This window comes from Vigna angularis, chromosome 1 (genome assembly GCF_016808095.1).
Source record: "Vigna angularis cultivar LongXiaoDou No.4 chromosome 1, ASM1680809v1, whole genome shotgun sequence".
NCBI lineage: Eukaryota > Viridiplantae > Streptophyta > Magnoliopsida > Fabales > Fabaceae > Vigna > Vigna angularis.
Genome location: NC_068970.1, coordinates 42,627,010 through 42,652,134, shown reverse-complemented (window position 1 = coordinate 42,652,134; position 25,125 = coordinate 42,627,010). Strand labels below are relative to the sequence as shown.

General features: G+C 34.3%; 2 protein-coding genes across 3 annotated transcripts; one reads left to right on the top strand and one right to left on the bottom strand.

Moving 5' to 3' along the window:
• Positions 1-2,733: 2,733 nt before the first annotated feature.
• On the top strand, positions 2,734-8,480 carry LOC108347899 (L-Ala-D/L-amino acid epimerase). Of its 2 annotated transcripts, XM_017587358.2 has the most exons (7): positions 2,734-5,236; positions 6,197-6,307; positions 6,420-6,636; positions 6,784-7,117; positions 7,339-7,400; positions 7,505-7,577; positions 8,134-8,480. In XM_017587358.2, coding segments are annotated over exons 1-7 (1,329 nt in total). In that variant the 5' UTR covers positions 2,734-4,705; the 3' UTR covers positions 8,135-8,480. The 2 variants fall into 2 exon arrangements, with proteins under 2 accessions (XP_017442847.1, XP_017442848.1); XM_017587359.2 differs by lacking the exon at positions 8,134-8,480 and having other exon boundaries at positions 7,505-7,578.
• Positions 8,481-9,316: 836 nt separating this feature from the next.
• On the bottom strand, positions 9,317-19,662 carry LOC108347892 (uncharacterized). The gene is made up of 7 exons (XM_017587348.2): positions 19,410-19,662; positions 18,989-19,307; positions 18,618-18,832; positions 14,720-15,002; positions 14,551-14,636; positions 14,345-14,436; positions 9,317-10,338 (listed from the first exon to the last, which is right to left on the bottom strand). Exons 2-7 carry the CDS (start codon positions 19,286-19,288, stop codon positions 10,091-10,093), a joined length of 1,224 nt encoding a protein of 407 aa, XP_017442837.1. The 5' UTR covers positions 19,289-19,307; positions 19,410-19,662; the 3' UTR covers positions 9,317-10,090.
• Positions 19,663-25,125: the final 5,463 nt, after the last annotated feature.

Below are 25,125 nucleotides of genomic sequence, written 5' to 3'. Positions count from 1 at the left end.
CCTCCTGTTTCTCTTTAATAAAAATTATGATAATTGTTATTTATTTGTTTATGACTTATATTCAAGTGGAGTTCTTATATTTAGGGGGAGAAATTTGTGTATATTATACATAGTGCCTTTTTAATAATGTTCAAAAAGGGGGAGAAATATGTTTAAAGGCTTAATTATATTTATCTTTTGTCTACTAATCCATCTTCTTTAAGTTATGTATGAGTTACAGATCACTACAGGTTACAAAAAGCTTTAAATTAAAATATTTTTAATCATCATAAAAAAGGGGGAGATTGTTAGCATAAAGCTAAAGAGCAGAAATTTTGATGATGTCTCAAAGTCAAGTCTCAAGTGCTCTTATTGTAGGAAGATCTTCATGAAGACTTGTTTTTATATTAAAGCTTTTATAATTTAGTAGATTTATGTATAAGATGTGGTTTATATTTGATTATATGTATTGTTTGTCTTAGGTTGCGTTAAAATTTATTTTGAGCTAGAAAACCTCATTTTATACTCAAGATAATTAATTATCAATTTATAATAATCGATTATCAGTGTTCTAGGGTTTGTTGAACCCTTGTGTTGTAGCTTTGAGAACTTGACTGTTGGCATAGAGCGAGAGCTTTTACAGGGAGTGTGATTGAGTGCTATTGATGTTGCTGAGCTAAAAGCCTATCATCCTTCGTGAAGCATTCAGAGGAGGTGTTCATCCTTTGTGAAGATTCAGGGGAGATGTTCATCCCTTGTGGATTACAGGGGAAGTGACTTTCATCTCTTGGGGGTAACAAGAGAGATGGTTTCTAAACTTTTACAAAGTGTTTCTTTTGATTGTAATTTATAATTGTTTTGTGAGTAATGAACTGTTTATCTTGTTTTGAGATAAGCGACTGGATGCAGGATTGGTAAGATCCGAATCAGGATAAAATTATCTGTGCAAATTTCTCTTAACCTTACTCTCTTTATTTTTTATTTTTATTTGCTTGGTAAGTTTAATTGAATAGAAATTAAAAGGCACACGTTCGTATTAAAAACCCTCTTGATTTGTTATTCCACGCTAACCATTCCGCTGCGGCCGCTATGTCAAGTTTAAAGCTAATTTTTAATATAACATGTCTTTGATGCATTGATACAAGAAGGCCTAGCACCATAGGACCCATCACAAGAGGGATGGCCAAAAAGCTCCAAGATGAGTATTCTCCCCAAGGTCAAATACTATTTGCTATTTTTGGATGGAAAATTGGAGAACAAGAAGATGTTACAAATTTGCCAAAACATGGAGAAGGGTAAAGTGGACATTTCTACACAAGGAGGGGTGTGCTTATCCTTCTATGGGGCGACATTAGTAATTGTTTTTCCTCCACATGTAAAACTCATTTGTCACGTGCTTCATAAAGCTTTCTAGAAGCCACACATTTAGCACATGGGTAGTTATTAGCATTTCAGATCTGAAACGTGTAATATGCTTGCTTAGCCTTGAGATTGATCTATAAAATCTCATAGGCAAAGCTTGTAGCTCACTTTTGGATTGTAGTAAAGAATTTCTGCTGAAATGTATAGCAAATTCCTTCTCCAAGAGTCACTTCTTAGCTTGATCTCCATTGCAACTTTCTTCCACTCTAGGAAGCCTTCTGAGTTGTGAATCACCTCTCCAAGCTAGCCTCCATCTCTACTCACCATAAACACCAACAATCCGCTGCCACACCTCCAAAGATCCCAGCCAATCTGATCCAGAAATTCCTCCAGAATCTGCAGTTGCTGCCGCCACTGTTCCCTTGGTTTCAGCTGCCTTCCAAGTCTCCATTCACCTCCAATCTCACGGCACATCTTCAATACATCCCCCTAGATGCATCATGCATGCTCCCCTTTCAAACAATAGAAATAAGTTCCAAATGAAGATGAAAATTGTTTTCTAAAATTTATTTTTTTTAATAATTTGTTTATTTTGATATGTAAAACCAATCCAACTTTACCTATAATAGACTTTTGAGTTTAAGAGTGCATTTAGATTTTATCTCTCTAGAATAAATTTTACCAGAGTTCACATAACATACTCAATTTTTATCAAATATTTCTTGTAATCCTTACCGTCAATAGTCTTTTATAATTTTCATAAATAACTTCTAATGCATCAATATTTGTTTTTAAATTATAATTTTCATCATACAATTGTTTTTATCTATTCTTAAGTCATCTATATTGGTGCAAAATGGATCTAGAAAGGAGGGGGAAATTGAATAGAGCTTGTAGACATTTGAAAATCTTTTCGCATAAACATATTACATCAAAGACAAATAACGTAAAGAGTAAGGAAGAGAAGTAAGCACAAAAGGATTTGTAGTTGTTCACCTCCACCTAAGGCTACATTCATCCTCTTAAGCCATCTGCTTAAGAAATTCATTAATCAACAACTTTGACTAGTAATGAGTATCAACTTCCCAAAGTTACAACGAGTGTCAACCTCTCTAGGTATCATGAGTCAATCCTCTCTAGGCACGAGTTTATCCTCTCTAGGTATCACATCTTAATCTCCCCCTAAGATCAACAACTCATAATTACAATAAAAATAATCTCTCACATAGGAGAGTCACAATAACACTCATAGTGTTGAGGATTTATAATTGTTTCCCTCAATACAATATTACTTTATAACAAGATGGATATGACAATGTATAGTTACAAAGTATTCTCTCTTTATCTTATATTTTTTCTCTTCAAGAATAGATTTGATAATGTTTCAGTACTTTTTTTTTCTTTTGTGTCGTATTTCTTCTTCATTAAAGTCTTGATATGTATAACTACACTTGTATCTATTGATTGTTGATGCAAAATATCTTCATATATCTTCAACTATTCTTCACTTTAGAAGTTCTTGGTAATCAATTAGATTGTATTATTCCCGGTGAATTATCAGTTCTTTCCTTTTCAACCTTTTAACAATTTGAATTTCAAACATTATAATGTTGAGGCTTTAATCATCTTAAATTCTCTTGCAGTCTTCAAGATGCAAAGTCCTTTTTTGTGTCTTGTGATTAGTTGATACTCATATGACAATATTTAGAATAATCAATTCGAGAGGAATTTAAAATACTTCCTTATTTGGATAATTTGATATACGATCAACATGGTGGATATCCTTCAAATATAACTTTACTAATATTTTTAATCTTTGTTTCCACATTCATGTCTTCAATCAAAATATCTTCGTATTACATTAAGCCTTATTGCACAACCTTGCTCGTGTGATATCTTCCTGATTGACTGATCATCTTGACCATCAATATCAACATTTAGGTTTGTTTGATAAATTTGCAATTAATCATGACCACCTTGTGATTGTATATTTTTTTCGCACCTTTCTAATCTTTATGTGTTTGAATAATTTGATACTTGTTAAGTGTCTTGACCTTTGACTCGTCTAATCATTCTTCCTAATTAGGTTGTCTGATGAAAGTACTCGTATAATAGGTGTTTCAGTGTTATGCTTCATGAATTGACTTTGACTCGTATGATAAATACTTGTCTAGTGTCCTTTGTGTATTTTGCACTGACTCGTCTAATATTTATGTTGACTAGTTATAGTGCTTCTGACTCATCTAATGCTTCTTTTTTGTTCTTGTATGCTTCCTTGCTTTGACTTATCTATCCCTTTGTAGAAATCCAATGCTTTACTACTTTAGGAAGTTGACCCATCTAGTTAACGCAATCATCTGACACTGTATTTTGCTCTTACACTCTTTGAGTCGTTTAATCCTTATATTTTAACTTGTTGTCTTGTGTCATCTAACACGTTCAACTTAATCCAAGTCATTTGGCGTTTGTGTAGAACTTAAGTCGTCGATGGTTTGGTCATCTAATCTAGCCTTCCATTTGTCTACCCAGTACCTTTGAATAGAGTTCGCCTAAGTCTTACTTTTTCATATGTTTATTTCTTTTTTTAAAGCATTAACTTATTATTTGTTGCATTGTATTGGTTTAAACTCATTGAACACACGTTTAAACTCATTAAGCACACACATATTTTTGTTTGTTTCCTTATAAGTTTTGTTCTATCAAAATCTATTCAATCTAAGCTTGTTTGGAACAGTGTAGTTTTTTGCTATTAAAATTATGTTGACATTATTTTTAAAGAATGACAACAGTATAAGTGACTATGTAACACCAAAGTAGTTGATATTATCCAAGATAACACATTTTATTTATACTATAGCATATTTGTATTGCCACATTGTCACATTCTAAATAATTCTAAATAATGCTAATTTAACATATACGAAATCATATTAATTCTTTTTAATAAAGATGAAGACTATAGAGAAAAAAATTTAACAAAAAATTTAAACCTAAAATTAATTAGTTTTCTTAATAAATGTGAATTTGTTGAAAAAGTCAGACTAAAGAGTTCAATAGTACGGTCGAACCTAAAGGATTCACGCTCAGAAGTGAATTTCTATAGTAGTTCTATTTCGCCATTATTTTAGTTAGATAGAACTTAACGTGGTACTATTTTAATAGTTCAAAGCACGAATTATTAAAAAGACAACTTTAAAAAAATGAGCATAAAGTTGAAGTGATGGAAGGAAGAAAACAACAAGAAGAACACAGGAGGAGGCAAAAATGAGCTTGGTTAGAATTAAATATTGAAATTCCCAAGATAGCAGAGGATCATAGAATTACAAGTTGCTGCGAAAAGAGAGTTTTTTCACAACCTAATCATATGCTGCCAATCGTAAGATCCAACATGTCTCAAACACTAAGTTGCATAATACAACACCCAATGGACTCAACTTTGATGAAGTCACTGTCCCACAACCCAAAGAACTCCAATTCCTCCACACTCATCAAGTGCTTTGCCAAACATTCTGGTCCTTCTGCCAAGATCATGGCTTCTGCTACACCTACAGCAGCCCCCATCACCTTTGGATTCAGAAATTTGTTGGAAACATTCACTGTTGATGTGCATAGAGCAGAGAATAGGCAACTGAATGTGCCCTTAATTGCTCCTTTTACCATTGCTACCTCTAGACTGGACAAGGTGGAGAACGTGGCCATAAGAGTTGAGTTGAGCAATGGTGCTGTGGGGTGGGGCGAGGCACCGATTTTGCCTTTTGTTACTGCAGAGGACCAAACCATCGCCATGGCCAAGGCTTCTGAGGCATGTGCCTTCTTGAGGAGATGCCCTGCACTAACTTTGGGTTCCATGCTGGGAGAGATTGCTGGTATTCTTCCTGGGCATCAATTTGCTTCAGTGAGTCAGAATAACCACTATTCAAGTTTCTCTAGTGCTTCTGCTGTTGTTGTTAATCATTCTAATCCTCTCTATTCGTTTCATCACTTACTGTATCACTTTTTGTGCTTTTGAAATGGTCTCTTTGAACCTTTTTTAGGAAAATTCCTTGAATTTTGAGTAACAGTTTCAGTTTTCTACTTGATCACTGAGGACATGAAAGAAGAGTAGCATATTTTGAGAAAATTTGAATATTCGTATTGGGATTGTATTTTGTAATCTTTACTTGCCTGAACTTTCCCTTGTATGACTTTTATTTTGGACCACTGGTCTATTTCTTTTCTTTCCTTGATTTTAAGAAACTATTTTGCTGCATCCTTCTTTGCTTATTTCTTTTGTAGAGTATTCAAGAGAAAGAAAAAGTCTTTTCTTAGTCCCCTCTTTGAATCGATCGTACTCTCATCAGAATAATGCATTTTCTTTTTATATTTACCATGAAAGGAAGATAATCTTGCTGTGAAGAGAGGAAAGTGGAAAAAGAGTAGAGTCCAGATGTTAGATCTTTCTATTACTGAGAATCTTGTTCGGCATGCTTGATTTAGCAGAGTGTGAGTCTCGGTGTAATTACAGTCAACCAGTATATGCATACATGAGACTTTCAAGAATGAGTATTAAAATGTGTCACATGTTGATTTGGGTTCATTTCCAAGGATGAGTAACGGCAGTCATAAATAAGTGAGGTGTTGTGTACGTAGACTTGCATTACATGCATGCATGGATTCTTGTACATCATCAGATCTGCCATTAAGATCTTTCCTTACATGACAGATATAGGACTTAACATCTTTTCCCCATCTTTAATTTTAATTTATTTTAAGAGATTAGTAGTTACGTTTTCATGGAAAATCAAAGCTCACTTTCTTAATCAATGTGTTAGTAAAACATTTTGCATTCTCATGGGGTTCCCCACTGTGATTGAAGGTTAGGGCTGGGGTGGAGATGGCAATAATTGATGCTGCTGCAAATAGTATTCGTGTGCCATTGTGGAGGCTTTTTGGTGGGGCTTCTAATACCATAACCACCGACATAACAGTTAAGTTCTTTTTCAATCTCAAACAAAATGCTTATCATAAAAATAGGTATTAAAAAATCTGAGAAAAGAACTATCTGATAGAAGGAAATCTAATCCAGCTTATATTTGCAGATCCCAATTGTTTCTCCAGCTGAAGCAGCTGAATTGGCTTCTAAGTACTATAAAGAAGGGTTTAAGACTTTAAAGCTGAAGGTGGGAAAGAATCTCAATGCAGATATAGAAGTGCTGCAAGCTATACGTGTTGCCCACCCCGAGTGTCAGTTTATTCTTGATGCTAATGAAGGGTATAATTCTGAGGAAGCAGTGGAAGTTCTTGAGAAATTACACGGTTAAAAACTAATACATAGTTAAAGTTTTTCTCCATCCAAATATCTTTTGAGAACATGCTAGCACACATCCACTAATACTGATGAAACTTTGTATGAATATTTTAGGCAATTTGGCATTGAACTTAGATTTATTTTTTGTATTGCAGATATGGGGTTGACTCCTATTCTATTTGAGCAACCAGTTCACAGAGATGATTGGGATGGTCTTCGGTATGTGAGTAGTATAGCAAGAGAGAGATATGGTGTATCTGTTGCAGCTGATGAGAGTTGCAGAAGTATAGTTGATATTTACAAAATTGTGGAAGGGAATGTTTTAGATGTGATTAACATTAAGCTTGCCAAAGTTGGGGTTATGGGTGCCCTTGAAATTATTGAAAAGGCAAAAGCAGCAGGATTAGATTTGATGATTGGTGGTATGGTTGAGACTAGACTTGCTATGGGTTTTGCTGGCCAACTTGCTGCTGGCCTTGGATGCTTTAAGTATGTATAAGCCAGTTTTTAATTCTTAAACTTCTATATAAATTTTGTATACATCAGCTTTTAGAGAATTTCACTTGTGAGAGAATCTTAATTCATTTCTCTTCTCTTACAAAGTGTTTTGGAGAAGTTTATCCGAACTTAGGTTCATATTATTTTTCATTCGGTTTTGTCCACCTACACTATTTTATTGATTCATTTAAATATTCAAAACTCTTTTGTAGGTTCATTGACTTAGATACACCACTTCTGCTATCAGATGATCCAGTTCTTGAAGGTTATGAAGGTGCAGTCTGCCTAATTTTCAAATAAATTTGAAGTTTTCTTGTACATATTGGTTTGAATGATATGTTTGCAGTATGATATGTTTGTAGTATTTCTCTTGAACAGTTTCAGGTGCCACTTACAAGTTCTCAAACGCTAGGGGACATGGTGGATTCCTTCACTGGGACAACATTGCATAGTAAGTTGTGATTTTCTGGCACAATATGACTCTGGTATAAGATTCATAGGATAAGAATGATTTACATCTTAAAGCAAACTGTTCAAGTCTTATGTTCTGTTGGAAAGCAAAATACTTACCGAAGATAAGAAGCCAATCTTTCAACCCTTCACCTAATAACAAAATACTTTAAGGGTCTATGCCTTAATGGTCTAGAGTTTGATCTTTGTTAGTCATATTCTTCAAATTCAATTGAATTTGTGGAGTGGGAATCTGCTAGTCCACCTGACAACACAAAAGTGTTCTTGCATGACAAGGCATGCTAGAGACATAAAACCTACTTGTGGCTGCACTAGCTTTCAGAATTTCAAAGCAAAAAGTTCACCTTTAATCTCAATTCTTCTTGCCAGAATGAAGAAAATGTTGTTTATTCAAATGTTTTTATTTTGGACAATAGGATGAATCAAATTTGTTCTTTTGAACGTGGAGGGTGGAGTCTTAATAGTACCTATGTGCATGTAATGCCTTTCTGTATATGCTACCTTCATTATTGACATCTTGATTAAATTATGCGCAGACGATAGAGATGCTTATGCCAACACAAGAATCTGGAAAAGCATAAATGGACAAGTTGGTTAGAAGGTTATAAAATTGAGTAAGAAATGAAGAATGACCACTGATGGGCTTGTGCATGAAAAATAAGATGTGCAACTGTTACAACTTAGCGTTAAATATTACAATAACAACTATTCATGAAGATTTCTTGTGCGGAATGAGTAGCTAGTACCTATCCACGACAACTATGTAATCGATTCCTCACCTTATTCTCGAAAGGTCTTGCACCAGATAAGAGCTAGGAATCGCACATTATGATAATATGATATGGGCATGGAAATACAGCAAATTTTAGAAATTAGACTTAAATTTTGCGCTGTTGGTTTCAATAATTTAAACTGTGATTTTTATACTGTTTTTTTGTTTCACCTAATCAAGTTATTCTATCTCCAAAATCAAGAAAATAGGTGGGAGATAAAATGTGCAAGGTTCTAAAAGTAGACTTAGATTCAATCGAATTATTTCACTCATTCGTTGTTTATCATTCCAAATTTATGTCCTATCAGGTTAAATTCTTGACAACCAACATTAACATTTTGCTTTGTGTCTAACGATTTTCCACTACCTTACATATTTACTCGTAAAGTACACAAGGCTCAAGGGGATTTTCTTACATGCAGCAAAGAAAATATGTGTATACCTTATATGTACATGTGCAAGTCTAAAGTGGAATATCATTAGCCATGTAGACAAAACATTAACACTGTATATCAATAAGAACCATTATTTCATTTATCTAAAATTATAAAGATAAAAAAGATAAATTAAATTATATAAAAAACATATTTAACAGTAAAAAAATTATCGATGAGTTCGGATCCCGGAATGTATAATGTGCGAGTATGTAGTAAGTAGTCTATAACACGTTCGGTTTCTAGTTTTAAAGTCCCATTCTACAATTTGAGAAAAAGTTATTTGCATTTGTATACTTCAAAACCATGGTTAGAGAATTCCAATCTAAAACATTATACTTTTTGGTTGCAACTAGTAACATAGCATGCACCTCACCGACTTCTGCTTCCCTGATGCTGTACTCTAATGCACCTTGCACAATTCTACACCATAGAAGCAAATTCGGTATGGCAAGAGGAATGCTATGTAACTCTGTGGCCAATTGATAATTTATTATACCAAATACTCCGCACTTTTAAAGCAAGGAATCTGAAAAATATTTTTCATACTGTTTCACAATACAACAACTAGTTCAGATTCACCAGTGTGAAAACTGATACCTACATGATTAATATCATGCGTTCTCTACAGATCATTCCACCAATATCGAGCTAATTATGAACATCTTTAAGTCTACAACAAGCTTACCCCAGTAGCTGTGGTAAGTCAAACAATTAAACACCGTAAGTCTAAAACTTACTTTAAAACAGTAGTGCACACTTACAGTACCATCTCTTCCATCACCAGAGCAATATCATGATCATCAGATATAGTGCCAAAATTGGGCCACGTAACACAGCAAAATCTTAGCATTTCACCCATTTTCTTCCATATCACACCATCTGTAAATATTTATCTCTAGAAATTAAGGGGATCTCTACCACTATTGAACCGAAAGGCTTGTACAGTTTGGCTTTATCCCACACATCCTTCCTGTTAACTAGTTCGCCATATTCTAGTTTCTCACTCATTTCATTAGAACCTTCCACTTATCTGATAGTTTTTCCTTCGTATAAAACATCTTTTCTTTTTCTTTTTCACTTAAGCAACCTCTAAGCTCATTGCTTGATATCGGCTTCATCTTTTGTACTGCTTAGGCATATCACAAGAATCCACAATTAGGCAGTCATCACGCCATCAAAACCTCTACAGATGGATAGTTTTTTATCAAGTTTGCTTTAAGCAATGAACAGAAATTAAGGCTCAATTTTAGCCAAAAGCAGGAATGCCAAGTCTTCTTATTCAGTTCATCTATGATAGGTGCCATGTGATTTAAAGAACTGAAAATCCGGGTGGTTAACCTGAACAAGCCTTAACCATTTATCCGCAGCCTGCAAGAAGGAACTCACTTGTTGAGTCTCACCAACTCCTTTTTTCATCCAAACAGACCCCTTTAACTTATAGGAAGCCATTGCAAAAGTAGGTATAGAAATCTTTGGTGCAGCATCTGTCTCACTGGGATAAACAAGTGTTGGAGCATGAGTACAATCACTTCCTGCAAAGTGTAATAAAAAGAAATTTTTTACAATAGTCAGTATTTCATCAAAGTGATCAAGCAGCAACTATTTCATGTTTCTGGGACAAAGCCCTGTTTTTGCAATAAGTTGATATAACATCAAACAGCAAGTTAAGTATTATTGCACAATAAGATTAAGCAGTAACTTCTGTTTTTCCATATATGCAATTTCAAATTGAGGGTAAATGACCATACATTAAGAGATTAAGACAACAAACGATACTAAAATTCTGTTAGCTTTATGCTGGGGAGGGACTATGGAAGCATAATAGTCGCCACAACGATTGATGGTAAAATATTTGAGGAATAAAAATAACTTTTATGTGGTTATTTATTAATTTGGAAAAACCATACAATAGAATAGAGGAGAGATTTTGGAAGGCCTTCGAGAATAAAGAGTTCATATTGTCTATATTTAAGTAATCAGAGATATGTACAAGGGGGTAAAAAATAAGTGAGAAGTGAGAACACAGGGTGGGGTCAAAGCAAATTTCCTTTAACAATATATTTGCATCAGCTCAACTTGTTTTGACTTGCTGAATCTTGGATTTGCTTACTGAGTATTTCTAAGAACTAACAGTTTCTTTTGTAGATAATATAGTCCTAATTGGTATTATGGATGAGAAAAAAATCCATAAAATTAGACCTGTTCTATTACTGGACTAATCCAATACATTACAGATCCAAAAAACATGATTTAGAATTAAATCCAAATTTATATTTTGTTAAAAAAACTAGTTTAGATTTTTATAGATCCAAATCCATATTTTACAAAAAAAAAAAATAGTTTGGATAGTTTTAAATCGGTTTGATTTGATACCAATTTCAAAACCAGTATTTAAAAAAAAAATTGAGAGTAAATCCAAAATAATTTAAAATTAAGAATAACAAATATGTTCATTGGACATCAAATTTGATTCAACCTAATAATAGGTAATGATATGATGAAAAAGTAATGATATTTAGTGCGAAACGTTTTCACATGAAACTCACTTGTATAGATGAATAAGCAGCACTTGTTTAAATAATATTAATAAAACATATATCAAACATGATTTGAGAACATATCCTCCAGGTGTATTTACCTAGTTCAATTTTATAATTATTAGCAATATGAAGATAAAAACATAGATACCAATAAAAGTAACTATGTATGTACAAATTCTTCGATTTAGTGCAAGATTAAAAAAAATAAAATTATTTTATATTTTATATTTTCATTATATGTTTTCTTTTTCCAACACTTAATAAGTGTATTCCATTTTCTTTCTATAAGAAAAACTTACACGAAAGCTGTTGAGCCAACCTAACTAAAAACATTTTTATGCTTAGGAAACATGCTTCTATAAATTTACCAAAACACAGTAACTGATATCACGTTTCAACACAGTAATATACCATTTGTCCTCATTAGGAAATGATGCGCACTCACACTGAAGACTCACCACTCGAGTGTATCAAATATTGTACCTAGCTATATAGGGAACATGTACCAAATATTAAAACACTGGTTTGGTTTTTAGATTATTAATTAATTACACAATTTATGAAATATGTAAAATTCCAACATTTTCATTCAAAAAAAATATTCTTGGAAAATATATAATAATTTTAAATGATTTTGGTTATAACACTGATACTGAAAAGAATACGAGTTTCAAAGTTGGTATCAAACTGATTTATAAACATTTAAACTAGTTTTGTTTAGAAAGGAAGATTTTGGATGTAAAATCCAAACCAATTATTTAAATTTGGATCTATAAAAGTCCAGAAAAACTTTGTACGGAGAATGGAATGTAAGTTTAGAAAAAATTGGAGGCCATTATCACAAATTGCACATGTATCTTGCGCTCATCATTAAAAAAATGACAAATAGATAGATGGTGATGATTGAAGCAGGCTGGATGAAATAAAGCATCTCTCGTGTTATGTATGACTAAGAGGTATCCCTCAAGCTTAAGTGAAAATCATTCCATGCAGCTATAGGTCCTGTGATGTAGTATGGAATTGAGTGTTGGGCACTAAAAACATCGATAAGAGAATAAATTCCACATGACAGAGATGAGAATGTTGCCTCGGGTGAGTAGACTTACTGGAAAAAGTAACAATGGGAATGGATGCAATAATAACTATTGTACGGAAAAACCCAGTAGTTCCCCTTATGAGTTTTGGGATGCCTGGAGAAGATTTGTAGGAGACCCAATAAGAAGTATAAAACAGATGGAAGGTAGCCTATTGCTAGAGGTAGAAAGAGGGTTTTTTAAAAAAAAAAACTAAGGGTGAAACCACCAAAAATAATGTAGAGTTAATAGGTTATTTAAAGAAATGATATACAGTAAAGTATTACGATATCAGTTGATCCGTATAGCTGACTCCATGAAAAAGGTATGGTAGTGGTGGACGTAGTCAAATTCAAATTGCAAAAAGAAATCCCTTAGTGTCATTCCTTGTCTATCAAATCATCCGTCATTAGAAGGCAAACAAAATATTTAGTTGCAGTCAGTTGCAGATTTGTACTCATTCTGTTTAGTTGCACAGTTGACAAATAGATGCAGTCAATTTCCATATAAATGTGTATCGAGAATTTCCAAAAGATACTATTCAAAGAAAGGCACATGTACTATGGTACTCTACATAAATAAGTACACGATAGCTAGCTTGAAATAGCAAAACAAGAAAGAACTAGCATAAGTAACCAATACCATGGGCATATCACATTTTAGCTAAAACATCAGCCATACTTGAATACTAAGAAGAAAATTCAATATGCAAAGCATCGAAGCCTATGAAAACAAGTCATTACTGAGTGGTACCGGACGTAGTCCCCTCAAACAAGGTCTCCAATTAGAGAATTATGGATGAAAAAAGAAGTGTTTTTCACAGTAGACCTTGCTGAAGGTGATCAACTAGGTTTCCAATAGGAGATTAGCTACAAACAAACACTGGTGGATTCTCCACACCAATGACATGGTATTAAAAAACCCTAAAACAACCTAGGTATTTTTAAATTGGTTTTGACACAATTTGACCAAAAATGGGAGAACAGCCACCTAACTTGTTAATAATAAGAATTATGATTAATAAACAATCTCTTTCTCTACCACCCCAGCCCATATTTTGTTTGTCAAAGTAAAAAAATATGTCACCCATCTTAAATTTCGAGTGTCTATTTCATTTCAAAAATACACATTCAGTAAGGACAAAAAAGAAGAGGAAAAGTAGTTAGGGATTGTTGAAGAGGGAAGAGTGGTTAGTTTACCTGTTAGGCAATTACAGGGGAAGTAAGGAGAGAAAGATTCATTCACACAATCAGAAAGTTTGTAAAGAAAGAGGAAACACTTGTAGGAGGATCTGTACTTCTATTCATGGATATTTAAGGTGTTTGGTTGTTCAGCAAAAATGGATGCTCATCATTTCAGTGCATATAATACTAGCTTTGCATCACATGTACATTTGGACATAAAAATGTGACAGTGTGTTAGGTTCCTGAGTTGGAGACCTAACTAAGACAACCAAATCACACACACAAACAAAAATTAACACTGTAAAAGGAATGGGTTTCTGTATTGAAATTGAGAACAAAGTACACTGATAGCGTTAATGGAGGCCTAATCCCCCTCTTAACCCTATCGGAGGCCTAATCCCCCTCTTCTGGCCAATGTCCAGATTTACAAAATAATATTCAAAAACTCCCCTCACAGAATTACCAAAAGGCTTATTTATACTCTCTTTCTCCCCCTAACAGTCTAACAAACTTTCTCGCTCTTTACTTCTATCCTAAACCCATTACCCATTATACCCTGCCACCCCATATCCTAACACAGTGCATGCGTTTGCACCAATCCAGACATGCACTTAACTGTTCAAGTTCCTTGTTAGCTTTTGGAAAACTTTCATTCCTCTTTTATGAGCTTTGTAACACATGGATAAAGCAGAATAAGAATTGCATTTACAGTCAAATATAGGCTTAAAGATCCATGATTACCTGTCAAGGGTGTATGGAGTTTATGGTATGTTAGAAAGCACCCATCTAAATCTTTTAAAGTTGGACCAGTGGGTATTCGATATATAGGATACCTAGAACATAACATTAAAATATGTTAATGGATGAAAAAAACAGTACTACGACATTAGATGAAGTTAATGTTGTGAAAAATAAAATGGGAAAGATGTGATGACACATTAGATTACCATGCCACAGACATCCAACTGTCTGGTAATAAGTCACAGCTTCTCAATGACTTGAGAGCAGGATAATAGCGTGCAAGATCTTGTATCTGTCAAAATATTAAAAAGTATAAGGTCCATGGACCGGATTATGGGTAAATAAGCCACACATTAACTACGGATCAGTAATTGCCTTATCAGCCAATGGTTCCCGGCTATACGGAGGATGTTGTTCCAAATACTCAAAAAGTACATCTTGAGGATTCCCAGTTTCACTATCATCACTAGAAAATCCTTCTTGCACTGCACTGCGTTTGTTGTTTATAGATAATCTGTTCATTTGCAGTGAGACACCACCTGTTAGATATTGACTGCTTTGTTTTGTAAACTCAGTCCTTTTTCCATATTCATTGTCACTACTTTCATCACTACATGAATCTTTGTAGTAATCACCATCACTATCTTCACTGGTGTACCTAATAACATAAGAAATTAAGAAATTCATATCTGATTAGTTACAAGCTAAATAACAATAGTGCACACTCCCATAGCACTTGTAAGTTATAATTATATAACAAATTATGAAAATAGCAAAAGTCAATTAGATCTTTTATTAGATTAACCACATAAAAGAAGCAGTAGCCAAAAAGAGAGAGTATAAATAAAAAAGTTTAATGCATATCAAATACATTGAGATCCATAATGATTCATTAATCCATCAAAAGTTAAAATCAATTGATGGTGGACTTATTTGGACAAGTTTCTCCATAAACCTTCTAAAAGAGAAAAATGAAAAGAAAAAATGAGCTTCTCCATTAGCTAAAAATAGCTTATGCACAAGTTAATAAGAATTTAGAGAAGCTATAAGAGAGTTTCTACAAATTAGCTTATCCATAAACTAGTTTTATATCTTATGAAATTAATTTCCTTTTATCTTCTTAATTTTCTCTCTTTTGAAGTGTTTAAAATTTAAAGTGTGTTGAGCTGTTATCAAATTGGCTTGGATCAGCTCGTCCAACTGGTTAGACCAAAACCTGTGTTGTTACTAGGTGGAACTAGTTAGGAGATTAGATGTGACTGGAATTAAACCTATGTGAACTGACTGCTTTTCAACCAAACTTGTAAACCAGTGTTAGGAGATCCATTTTGGAAGAGCACTGAAGAAGGAGAAGAATTCAAAAATTGGTGTCAAAAGGACTCAAAGCTTGCTCTTTTGGATGAAGGACAGACATTGACCTCCAAACCAACGAAATATTTGTTGTACACGGTTTAACTTTTATAAACAATATTTGGATAATGTTGAATACTTTCAGAAATTACAATTAATGACTTACTGGATCGCCCAATGACCTAGTATTTTGACCAAGTCAATGACCGGTCAAGTTCTGATAACATTGTGTTGAGTAAGGACGAAAAATGAGGGAATGAAGACAAGAAAGTGAAATTTGACTAGTTATAATACAAAGAAACATCTGACATCTAGATATATCACTCATCTGCAGTATATTTGTTCCATTTATCAAGGTTTCACTTCTACCAAGCTCAATTTAAAGAGATCTTTGAGGCAATACAAGTAATCATATTAAATATCTATCAAATAAACACCATATAAAAAATAACAGAACTCTCCATACTCCATAGTCTTAAATACCATGTTTCCAATTATCTCAGGCCTCAGAAAATTTTATTCACTCTTCCAACTGACAAATAGTCGTATTAAGACAGTAAAATATAAGTCTAACTCAACGTTACAAAAATGGTTTGATAAGTTGAGGTTTGCACCTACTTATATACTATAATTTGGTTATATCTTTAGTTATGTAGGATCTCCAACACATCCCTGAACATCGAGGACTTGACATCTCAAGTGTGGGACTAGGGAATAATTCATTAGCGGATGACATAATAAGTCCAACAAACTTGACTATGATAAAAGTAAAATTTCAATTTAACTCAATCCTATAAAACTTGCTTGGTAAAGTGAGATTTGCACCCACTTATATATTATAATTTGGTTATATTATTAGTCAATATGGGATCTCCAACACACCCCTTCACACTGAGGATTGAACATCTAGAGCGTGAAACTAGTGGGGAACATTGGTGAGGCGATAGACCCAACAAATTTGAATGAAATAAATTTTGAATAAAATAAATTTGGAATGACTCTACTACCATAATAAGAAAATAGAATTTAAACCTAACTCAACCTTACAAAACCGATTAGACAAGATGAAGTTTTCATCCACTTATATACTATAATTTAGTCATATATTTAGTCCATGTGGGATCTCTAACACCAATTATCTCACCCCCACAAACATTTTATTCACTCATCCAGCAGACTGCCTGATATTGTAACCTATCATCTCTAAATAATTAAAATACAAAACAAAACAAGAGATGCTGCAAAAACACAGCATATTAATAACAGAAACAATGTTTTGTGACTGTCAAACCACTTGACACATTAACCCGTCAATAAATTATTAGAGTACTGAATAATTTCACACTTAAAGCTATCAAATCTAATTGAAAAGTAACTTTCTAATGTTATAACCCATAAAAAATGCCACATACAAATATGACTCTATTACAGCAAAAATCTGCATTTCATTAACAGCTTGGACATCAAATAATTCACTCAAAAGAAGGGAAGTGAACACAACAAGAACATATAATATTAGCAAAAGATGTCCTCATGAGTAATAAATAACTTGAAAATTTGTGAATAAAAATGCACAGGACCTATGATAATTAAAATTTTGCTGTGCACATAAAGCCCAGTACCCTCAGCAATTTTGTCCACATTATAACAAAACAGTCTAAAAGTAAAAGCGTGACAGCTGTTCACGAAGTATAACTTTAACAAGATCGGCGCTTTAAAGCACCATTTCAAATGCTTCCCCTCAAAAGTGGTTTAAAGTAGAATTTATGTTTTTCTGTGAGTAAAATCCGATAATTATATCATTTTATGCCTTCAATAATATGATCTATAAATTAAACCCTCAAGGCAAATCAAGAATAATGAATAAAATGTTATTCATTACTCTTTACAAGGAGGGGAAAGAGGCAGGATCAGAATTGGTGATTGAATTTATTTCAAAAATCATTGGAAGAGAAGGGAAAATTATAGTAAAGTGTTATGAAACAACAAAGTAAAATTATTATAGTTTATTTTTAAAGGCAATGCAATGCACAAGACACCCACCAAAGAGAAAAATTATTTCCATGATATGAGCCCACAATTTCACGCAACAAGTAACAAGGAGAAACGTTATCATCATTGCATCAAGGATCACACTTCACAGAATCAAATAATAGATTTGAACATTTTCTTTACAGATACCAAACAACTACTTCTATAAAAAGGAATAGTTACAAAAACAAATTTTGATTGAAAACAGAGTAAAAACCAACTAATTTACTATTACAAACAGAAAATGACATCATCTTTCTCAATTCTACATTAAGAACCCCTGCAGTTTCACTCTCAATGAGAAGCATTTTACAAAGCCTAAAAACTATACTTGTATTGCTAATGCATTTACTTCTCAATTTATACTGCTGCCTTTCAACCGGAACCTAAAAAGCATACACATGTTTCCCTACTTCTTATATGGTTCATAATGAGAACTAAGAAATGGTTTCCAATTATTCTATATGCAATGCTTATTGCTTAATGTAATATTTACTTTCAACACTCGTTAAAATTGTTTTAAGCTAGATAGTGTGCTCTTTCAACTTTCATTCTATGTGTTGCTCAGAAAGAGCACAACCAGGTCCAATTATGCGGTGTTTAGGCGTAAAAATGATTTTGGTCCACCGATGCTACATGAGCTAATGCAGAACCAGAAGATACGAAATCTGAGCATAAGAAGGGAAAAAAGGAGGTTGTGTGACATAAAAGCTTAACACCTTGTATCAATTGATTGCACAAACACAGACGCACACACGCATAAATATAAACAAACAAGTCTCAGAGAGATAAGCAAAAAAGCAGCATCCATCCATAACTCTATTGTGTTTCCCGTGGTGAGTCTTGTCTTAAAGTTAGCAATTCTTATCAGCACGTGAAATGGTAATAATACCTAGGCTTTGCACTTGGCTTCTCAGCAGATTGACCATAGAGTTGAATAGCAGACAAATACGGAACATAATACTGAACAACAGATTCACTTTGATCGAGGACCAAAGGCACTCCAGCTCCATACGCACTCCACTCCTTAAAAGATTCCCAGAGATCATTCAGGGAAAAGTAAGACTGATACTCCACATCGCAAAATTTCCAACCTCTCATCGTTGTCTACATCCACAATACAATCAAATTTGAGTTTCAAATAAACCACATCAAAACATAACAAGAATTCCGAGAATAACTAAGCATAAAACATTCGCAACAACTGTCGCAACATCTCAAAAAAAATAAATAAGAAAAGTGAATTGAGAAATTAAGATCAACCTTGGAGAAATACTGAGCCGGAACTAACGGCATCGTGGAGTCCAAGAACCTATCGATATTACTAACAGACTCTACAGACGGAGAAAGAGTTGGATTCAATGATTGGTTGAGATTGCTATTGCTATTTCGATTCTCAGACACATCAAGTTTGCTCTTCGAAGTTAAATCGGCGTTTTCAAGTTCGCCATTCTTGGCTCTCTGGCCTTGTTTGCGCTGATTCTGGTTCTTCCTCGCCTTCACCGGAATGTAAAAGCGATCCTCGCCGCGAACCCCGCCAAATTGCAGTGCAGTTCCCAGCATTTTCCAATCGATATCAGAACTGTGTTTCCCTCCGTTTGCACGCGGAGAAAACGGAGGAAAGTATCGAATGAGAAAATTCGTTATCGCAGAGGAACAACAAAGAAAGGGAGAAGAAGAGTACCGAATCGGAATCGGAATCGGAATCGAAATTAGATGACGAAGAAAGGAAAGAGGTCGAAAGGAAAGGAGAGGCTGAAGGCAAAGGGAAGGGAAGATGACGAGAGAGAGAAGAAAAACTACCACACTCTCTTTACAACGAAAACAGAGAGAGAGAGGAACGAGTGCATAGCAGGGTTGGTGGAGATTCTGTCATTTTCCGTTTTCCTGGGGTTTTTAACTAATTCTTTGAAATTTTGGGGTGTTGAATTAGCTGGACTTTATGCAAGAGACTGAAAGAGTCTTCGTTATTATCATCACTTGAATATTTGAATGTCGATAAATTAAAATAATCGCAGAATTTGGACACGTGTAATCTGTGGGACCACTGATGACCTTACATTGCTGCTAACTCTTCATTGACTAGTGTTTTTTGTTTGGCTCAACCCCTACGGATGAATACCACCTACCTCTCAATATAAATCTAAATAAAATTATTTAAGTTTATCCTTCTTGAAAATATTAGTTAGGTTTACATTTTTATTTTTATTTCATAAAATAATTTATATTTTATAAATGGTCTGTAATCATAAAAACTCATACCTTCAACATTTTTATTGCACTAATATACATACATATATTAAAATAATTTACGTAATCGTTATTTTTTGGAAAAAATATTTCATTAAATTAATTATTTTATTAAATAAATAAATAAATAATTTTTTATTTATTAATTTACAAACTTTCCGAAGTAAAAGATTAATAAATAATATTACTAAATAGTGTTTTTTTATATAATGATTTTCAGTTTCTTATTAAATATAATTTTTTGGATTATTATGTTTTTATCTCTTAATTTCAAATGAAAATTAGAATTATTTTACTTTCAAAATTTTGATTCAATTTATTTTCTTAATTTAAAAATACATAAATTTTGATTATTTTAACTAAATTTTTTTATATTTATTTAATATTTTAAATGCATTTTATAATTGTATTTAAATTATTTATAGTATTTGATATATTTTTTCTACTTTAATATTAATAACATCAAATAAATTTAATAAAATTTTATTTAAATAATCATATATTTTGAAGTTAAGAAATTAAATTATCCAAAGTTTAAAAAAAATAATTTTAATTTTTTTCTAGAAATTAAGAAAAAAATGTATATTTAATTCTAATTTTTTATGTTTAAATAGGAGAAAATAATTGATCATACCTATATATTTTGTTAAAAAGTTAAGAAGTTAAAAGAAAGAAATTTAATTTTCTTTTAGAATTGTTTCTCCTGTTCGTTTGCGATAATTATTTACTTTTTACGTACAAGTAAAATTCAATTATTTGTAATTGATTTTAGGAGAACCAATTGTTTTATGTCCGACAATAATGAATCTTGGATAATTGTGACTTCAATAAATGACTAAAATTTTAGTTGATGAAAAGTATTTTTGAAACTATTTATCGAAGTTTTTTTGAGAAATCAAAACGTAACGTGTTATTTTAATGGTTTAATCATTTCGAAGATTTCTATCTATGCACATTCGTGTCAATTAAGTTTCCGTATTTTGAAAGAGCTTAATTGGATCTTTTTTATGTAAAATTGAATCAATAAAATCACTGTCGTTAAATATTATGTGGAGAGCGTTAAAATTTGTGTGTATTGGCTTGCTGACTACACACTTTTTAGTGACGTGGCAAAGTTACATGGAAGTTTTCTCCATTGACGCACCATCACGAAGCTTAGCCATCACCACCTGCAAATCAAATATAGAGAAACCCAACAGAAAATCGCGTCGCCAAGAGCCAGGAAAAACCACCATCTCCCTCATGCTTTCATCAACCTGCAAAGAGGGAACCAAATCCCTCGTGCTTTAATGTGCAACTTCATTTACAATTAACCACTAGCTCCATTCATCACAGTACACAGACAACCACAAAATTCACTTGAAAAAAAAAAGGCTTAATAGTCTCTTTTGTCCCCAGTTGTGCTCGATTTTGTCAATTTGGTCTTTGGTTTTAAAAAAGTGTCTACTTGGTCTTGACTTGGGAAATTTTGTGTCAACTTTGTCTCTTCCGTTAAAAAACACTAACGGTGTTAATGAATTGATGATATGGCAGTATAAATTGGTAACGTGTCAATTTTAAGTTGTCTGCGTGATGATGTGGTAAGCAATGAGTGGTTGAAATGGATTTTACAGTATAAATTTGGCTGCCACGTCATCACCATCTTCAGAAATCCTAACTTCCATCAAGCACCAAACCTTAGCCACCGAACCATCCACAATCGCCGTCGTCAACAGCTACGCCGTTGCTAACATCATGCGACACCACCACCATGAAACATCTTCATTAGGCCACCACCAACGCTACAAAAAAACTTGTTAATCTCTTTGGCAAGTGCACCAAATCGTTCAAGTAATAAACCGTGGTAAGACCAGATATCGTTTTCCCAAGAGACTCGTAATACTAGAAAATTGTGCGATTAACAACTCATCTAGACTCAAGAACAACTCATCATTTAAGAATATGTGCAAAAAGATAAATTCACAAGTAATTACAAGGTTGGACTTTGGTATTGAAGGCACTTGGAAATGGAAAAGACTAGAAATGGTATGAAATGACATTGTTAAGGTTAGTTTTCACCAATGCACTCTTGTGTATAACCAATTTCATCTCCTCTCTATCAATTTACTAAAGTCAATCCACTAAAATACTCTAGCCCTAATCCCTTAGGTGAAAGAGCCTAGGTTTTCCTTATCAAACTCCAATCCCTTGGACAATCTAACAAGCAAACCCGCATTAAGAACTAGGATCTAAGACAACATGTGAATCATATCCCATCCCTGGCTCAATGACCCACAAGGACTCTTGTTTCAGTTCAAGATTTCATATCCCATCCCTGGCTCAATGAAACCCTAAAATCAAGTCATGAACGTTCCCATTACACGCAAGCTTTAAGATCGGAAACAAGAATACTAGTAATAGATAGAAAAGGCATTTATAAATACGAAACAATCATTCATTACACAAGAGTTCATAGGCTACATCTAACCCTAACAAGATGAATCTGGTTCTCCATTTCCATGGAGAACCCTAAAGCTTACAAACATGGAAGATGGAAGAAGAAGGAGACCCAAAGGAAGAGGAGGAGATGTTCCCACAAGCTCCTCACGTCCTCCATGAGCTCCAGACGTGAAATCGCGCCTCCAAAGAACCAAAGACCATTTTTCTTTCTGCCTCGTGAGTATATATACTGCCCGAATTCTCGCTTAAGCTAAATTATTCTCGCTTAAGCGAGAATTCTTCTTGGAGAAGATAGTCATTCTCGCTTAAGCTAAATTATTCTCGCTTAAGCGAAAATGACTGTTAAATCAATGACTTCCTGGATCATCGAGGCTCTTCAATGTAATGGAGGATCTTCCTAACATCAAAATAGATCAAAGAAAACAAGGGATTAGAGTATTATTTACGTAATGTAGCCCAAAATATAGATAAATACTAAAACTAAATAAAAGAGAGGATTTAAGCAAGTAATAAGCTAAAGAAGAGTTGATTTTGCTACTAAAATGATGCTTAGATAATGGTAAGAATTAGCATTATCACTTGGGAAATTTTGTGTCAACTTTGTCTCTTCCGTTAAAAAACACTAACGGTGTTAATGAATTGATGATATGGCAGTATAAATTGGTAACGTGTCAATTTTAAGTTGTCTGCGTGATGATGTGGTAAGCAATGAGAGGTTCAAATGGATTTTACAGTATAAATTTGGCTGCCACATCATCACCATCTTCAGAAATCCTAACTTCCATCAAGCACCAAACCTTAGCCACCGAACCATCCACAATCGCCGTCGTCAACAGCTACGCCGTTGCTAACATCATGCGACACCACCACCATGAAACATCTTCATTAGGCCACCACCAACGCTACAAAGCCGCCGCAAGGCACCATCCCTCACGAGCTCACGCAAGCCGCCGCGACCACCATCTCCCACCTCCATCAAACCCGTGAGCTCCGCCACCAATTTTCACCATCACCAAACCTGCATACCAGAAATCACGACACCAAGCAAAACCCTAAATCGCCATGTCGCCGTTGCCGTAGAGCGAACCTCTCCCTGCAGGATCGCGAACCCAAGTGCGACCTCACGACCGCCACTGCCTCCTGCCATCACCATTGCTACCGCATTGCAAAGCCCACTTCAGGCCGTTGCCGCCGTAAGAATCGCGCCACTCAACGCGAGAACCTGCAACCACTACACCTCCATCACCTTCTCCAAGCCCAAACCTACAAACCACAAAATCAGAAAAAAAAAAGCCTCATCCTACGAGATCTGAGTTCGCATCTTCGCACCTCCATCCACTTGAACTCACCACCTGCAAAAAGGAAAAGACCTCCAATTCGCCAAACACCATCACGTTACCAGTAGCCACCGCAGATGGGAAGGTCGAAACCCAATTCTCGCGAGTTAACGGCGCAGAAGCACTCTTGCCCAATCTGAAACTCTAATTTTTGGGTGGGGAAGGGCTGCCACATGGTAAGCCTTCATTTCTGTTCTACGGGAATTAGGAGTTCGAAAATTGAGAATTTTTCTGGGTTTTTCTAGGTCTTAATCGTGAGGAAGAAGATGATGTTGTTGTTGGTGATATGGGTTGCGCGAGATTGATGATTGAGGGTAGGTTCAAACCTGGTTGTGCTATTTCCGCCATGGTGGTGACAACGCGGCATGGTTCATGGTGGTGGATGGGTTTAACGGTGTGGGTGGTTGCGACATTGATGGTGAAAGACGATGTGGTGGTTGTAGGTTCTTTGCAGCATTGACGGTGCGGGTGGTGGCGACACAATTGGATAGGGTTTGGACTTCACTATTGGGGCGCAGTAAGGTGGTGGTGGCGGATAGGGTTTGGCTGACGGTGGAGGAATTAGGGTTTTTGGTGTTTGGAGAAGGCAAAACTGACGTGGTAGGAGGGAATAGGTGGCCCAAAGATTAAAAAAAAATAAAAAAGAAATTGCCATATCATCAGACTATTAACTTCGTTTGTTTCTTTTTAACGGAAGGGACAAAGTTGACACAAAATTTCCCAAGTCAGGACCAAGTAGACACTTTTTAAAACCAAGGACTAAATTGACAAAACCGAGCACAATTGGGAGAAAATAGGCTATTAAGCCCAAAAAAAAGTAAAAATAATCCATTTACGGCTTAAAATCACAGAGCAGTAAGCACCCAAGTAAGTTCAATTTTAACCACAAACAAACATTCAGTAGAATAAAACAATTCACTATCAGAAACCGTATCGAATCGAGTCACAACAAGGGAATCAAAGAACTATAGCATAACACTTAAAAAAATATTAAAAAAATATGAATAAATTACCGTTATCGCCGATTAGGAGAAACTTGATGAGATAATCATAATCGGCTCGAGCTCTTGCAAGAATAGCAGCCATGGAGAAGAAGAGGAGAGTAGAAAAAGGCGATCCAGGAAGGAATTGGGATGAAATTGAAAATGATAAGATTTTGTGGGGTTAGCGATTTCAAAGTGGTTGGAGAAAAGAGAGAAAATGAAGAAGAAGGCAGAATCGAGATTTGAAAGGAAAAGGGTGTTCTCTTCTCTATGGTGGTCGAGCGTTGAAAAGCGCTTTTTCTTTTAGCAAATCACTTTTTGCAGGAACAAGAAAATTCTGTAAGATTTCCTTCTCGCTTTCTAATTTTGAAAACTATTTTCTAAAACAATA

Excerpts from the sequence above, each read along its gene's own strand:
- LOC108347899 (XM_017587358.2), top strand. The coding sequence starts at position 4,706 with ATGCTGCCAATCGTAAGATCCAACATGTCTCAAACACTAAGTTGCATA. Across the intron at positions 6,637-6,783 it reads AGTTCTTGAGAAATTACACG|ATATGGGGTTGACTCCTATT; the intron begins GTTAAAAACTAA and ends TTTGTATTGCAG. Across the intron at positions 7,401-7,504 it reads AGTTCTTGAAGGTTATGAAG|TTTCAGGTGCCACTTACAAG; the intron begins GTGCAGTCTGCC and ends TCTCTTGAACAG.
- LOC108347892 (XM_017587348.2), bottom strand. The coding sequence starts at position 19,288 with ATGCTGGGAACTGCACTGCAATTTGGCGGGGTTCGCGGCGAGGATCGC. Across the intron at positions 18,833-18,988 it reads CGGCTCAGTATTTCTCCAAG|ACAACGATGAGAGGTTGGAA; the intron begins GTTGATCTTAAT and ends TTGTGGATGTAG. Across the intron at positions 15,003-18,617 it reads AAGCCAAGTGCAAAGCCTAG|GTACACCAGTGAAGATAGTG; the intron begins GTATTATTACCA and ends TTATGTTATTAG.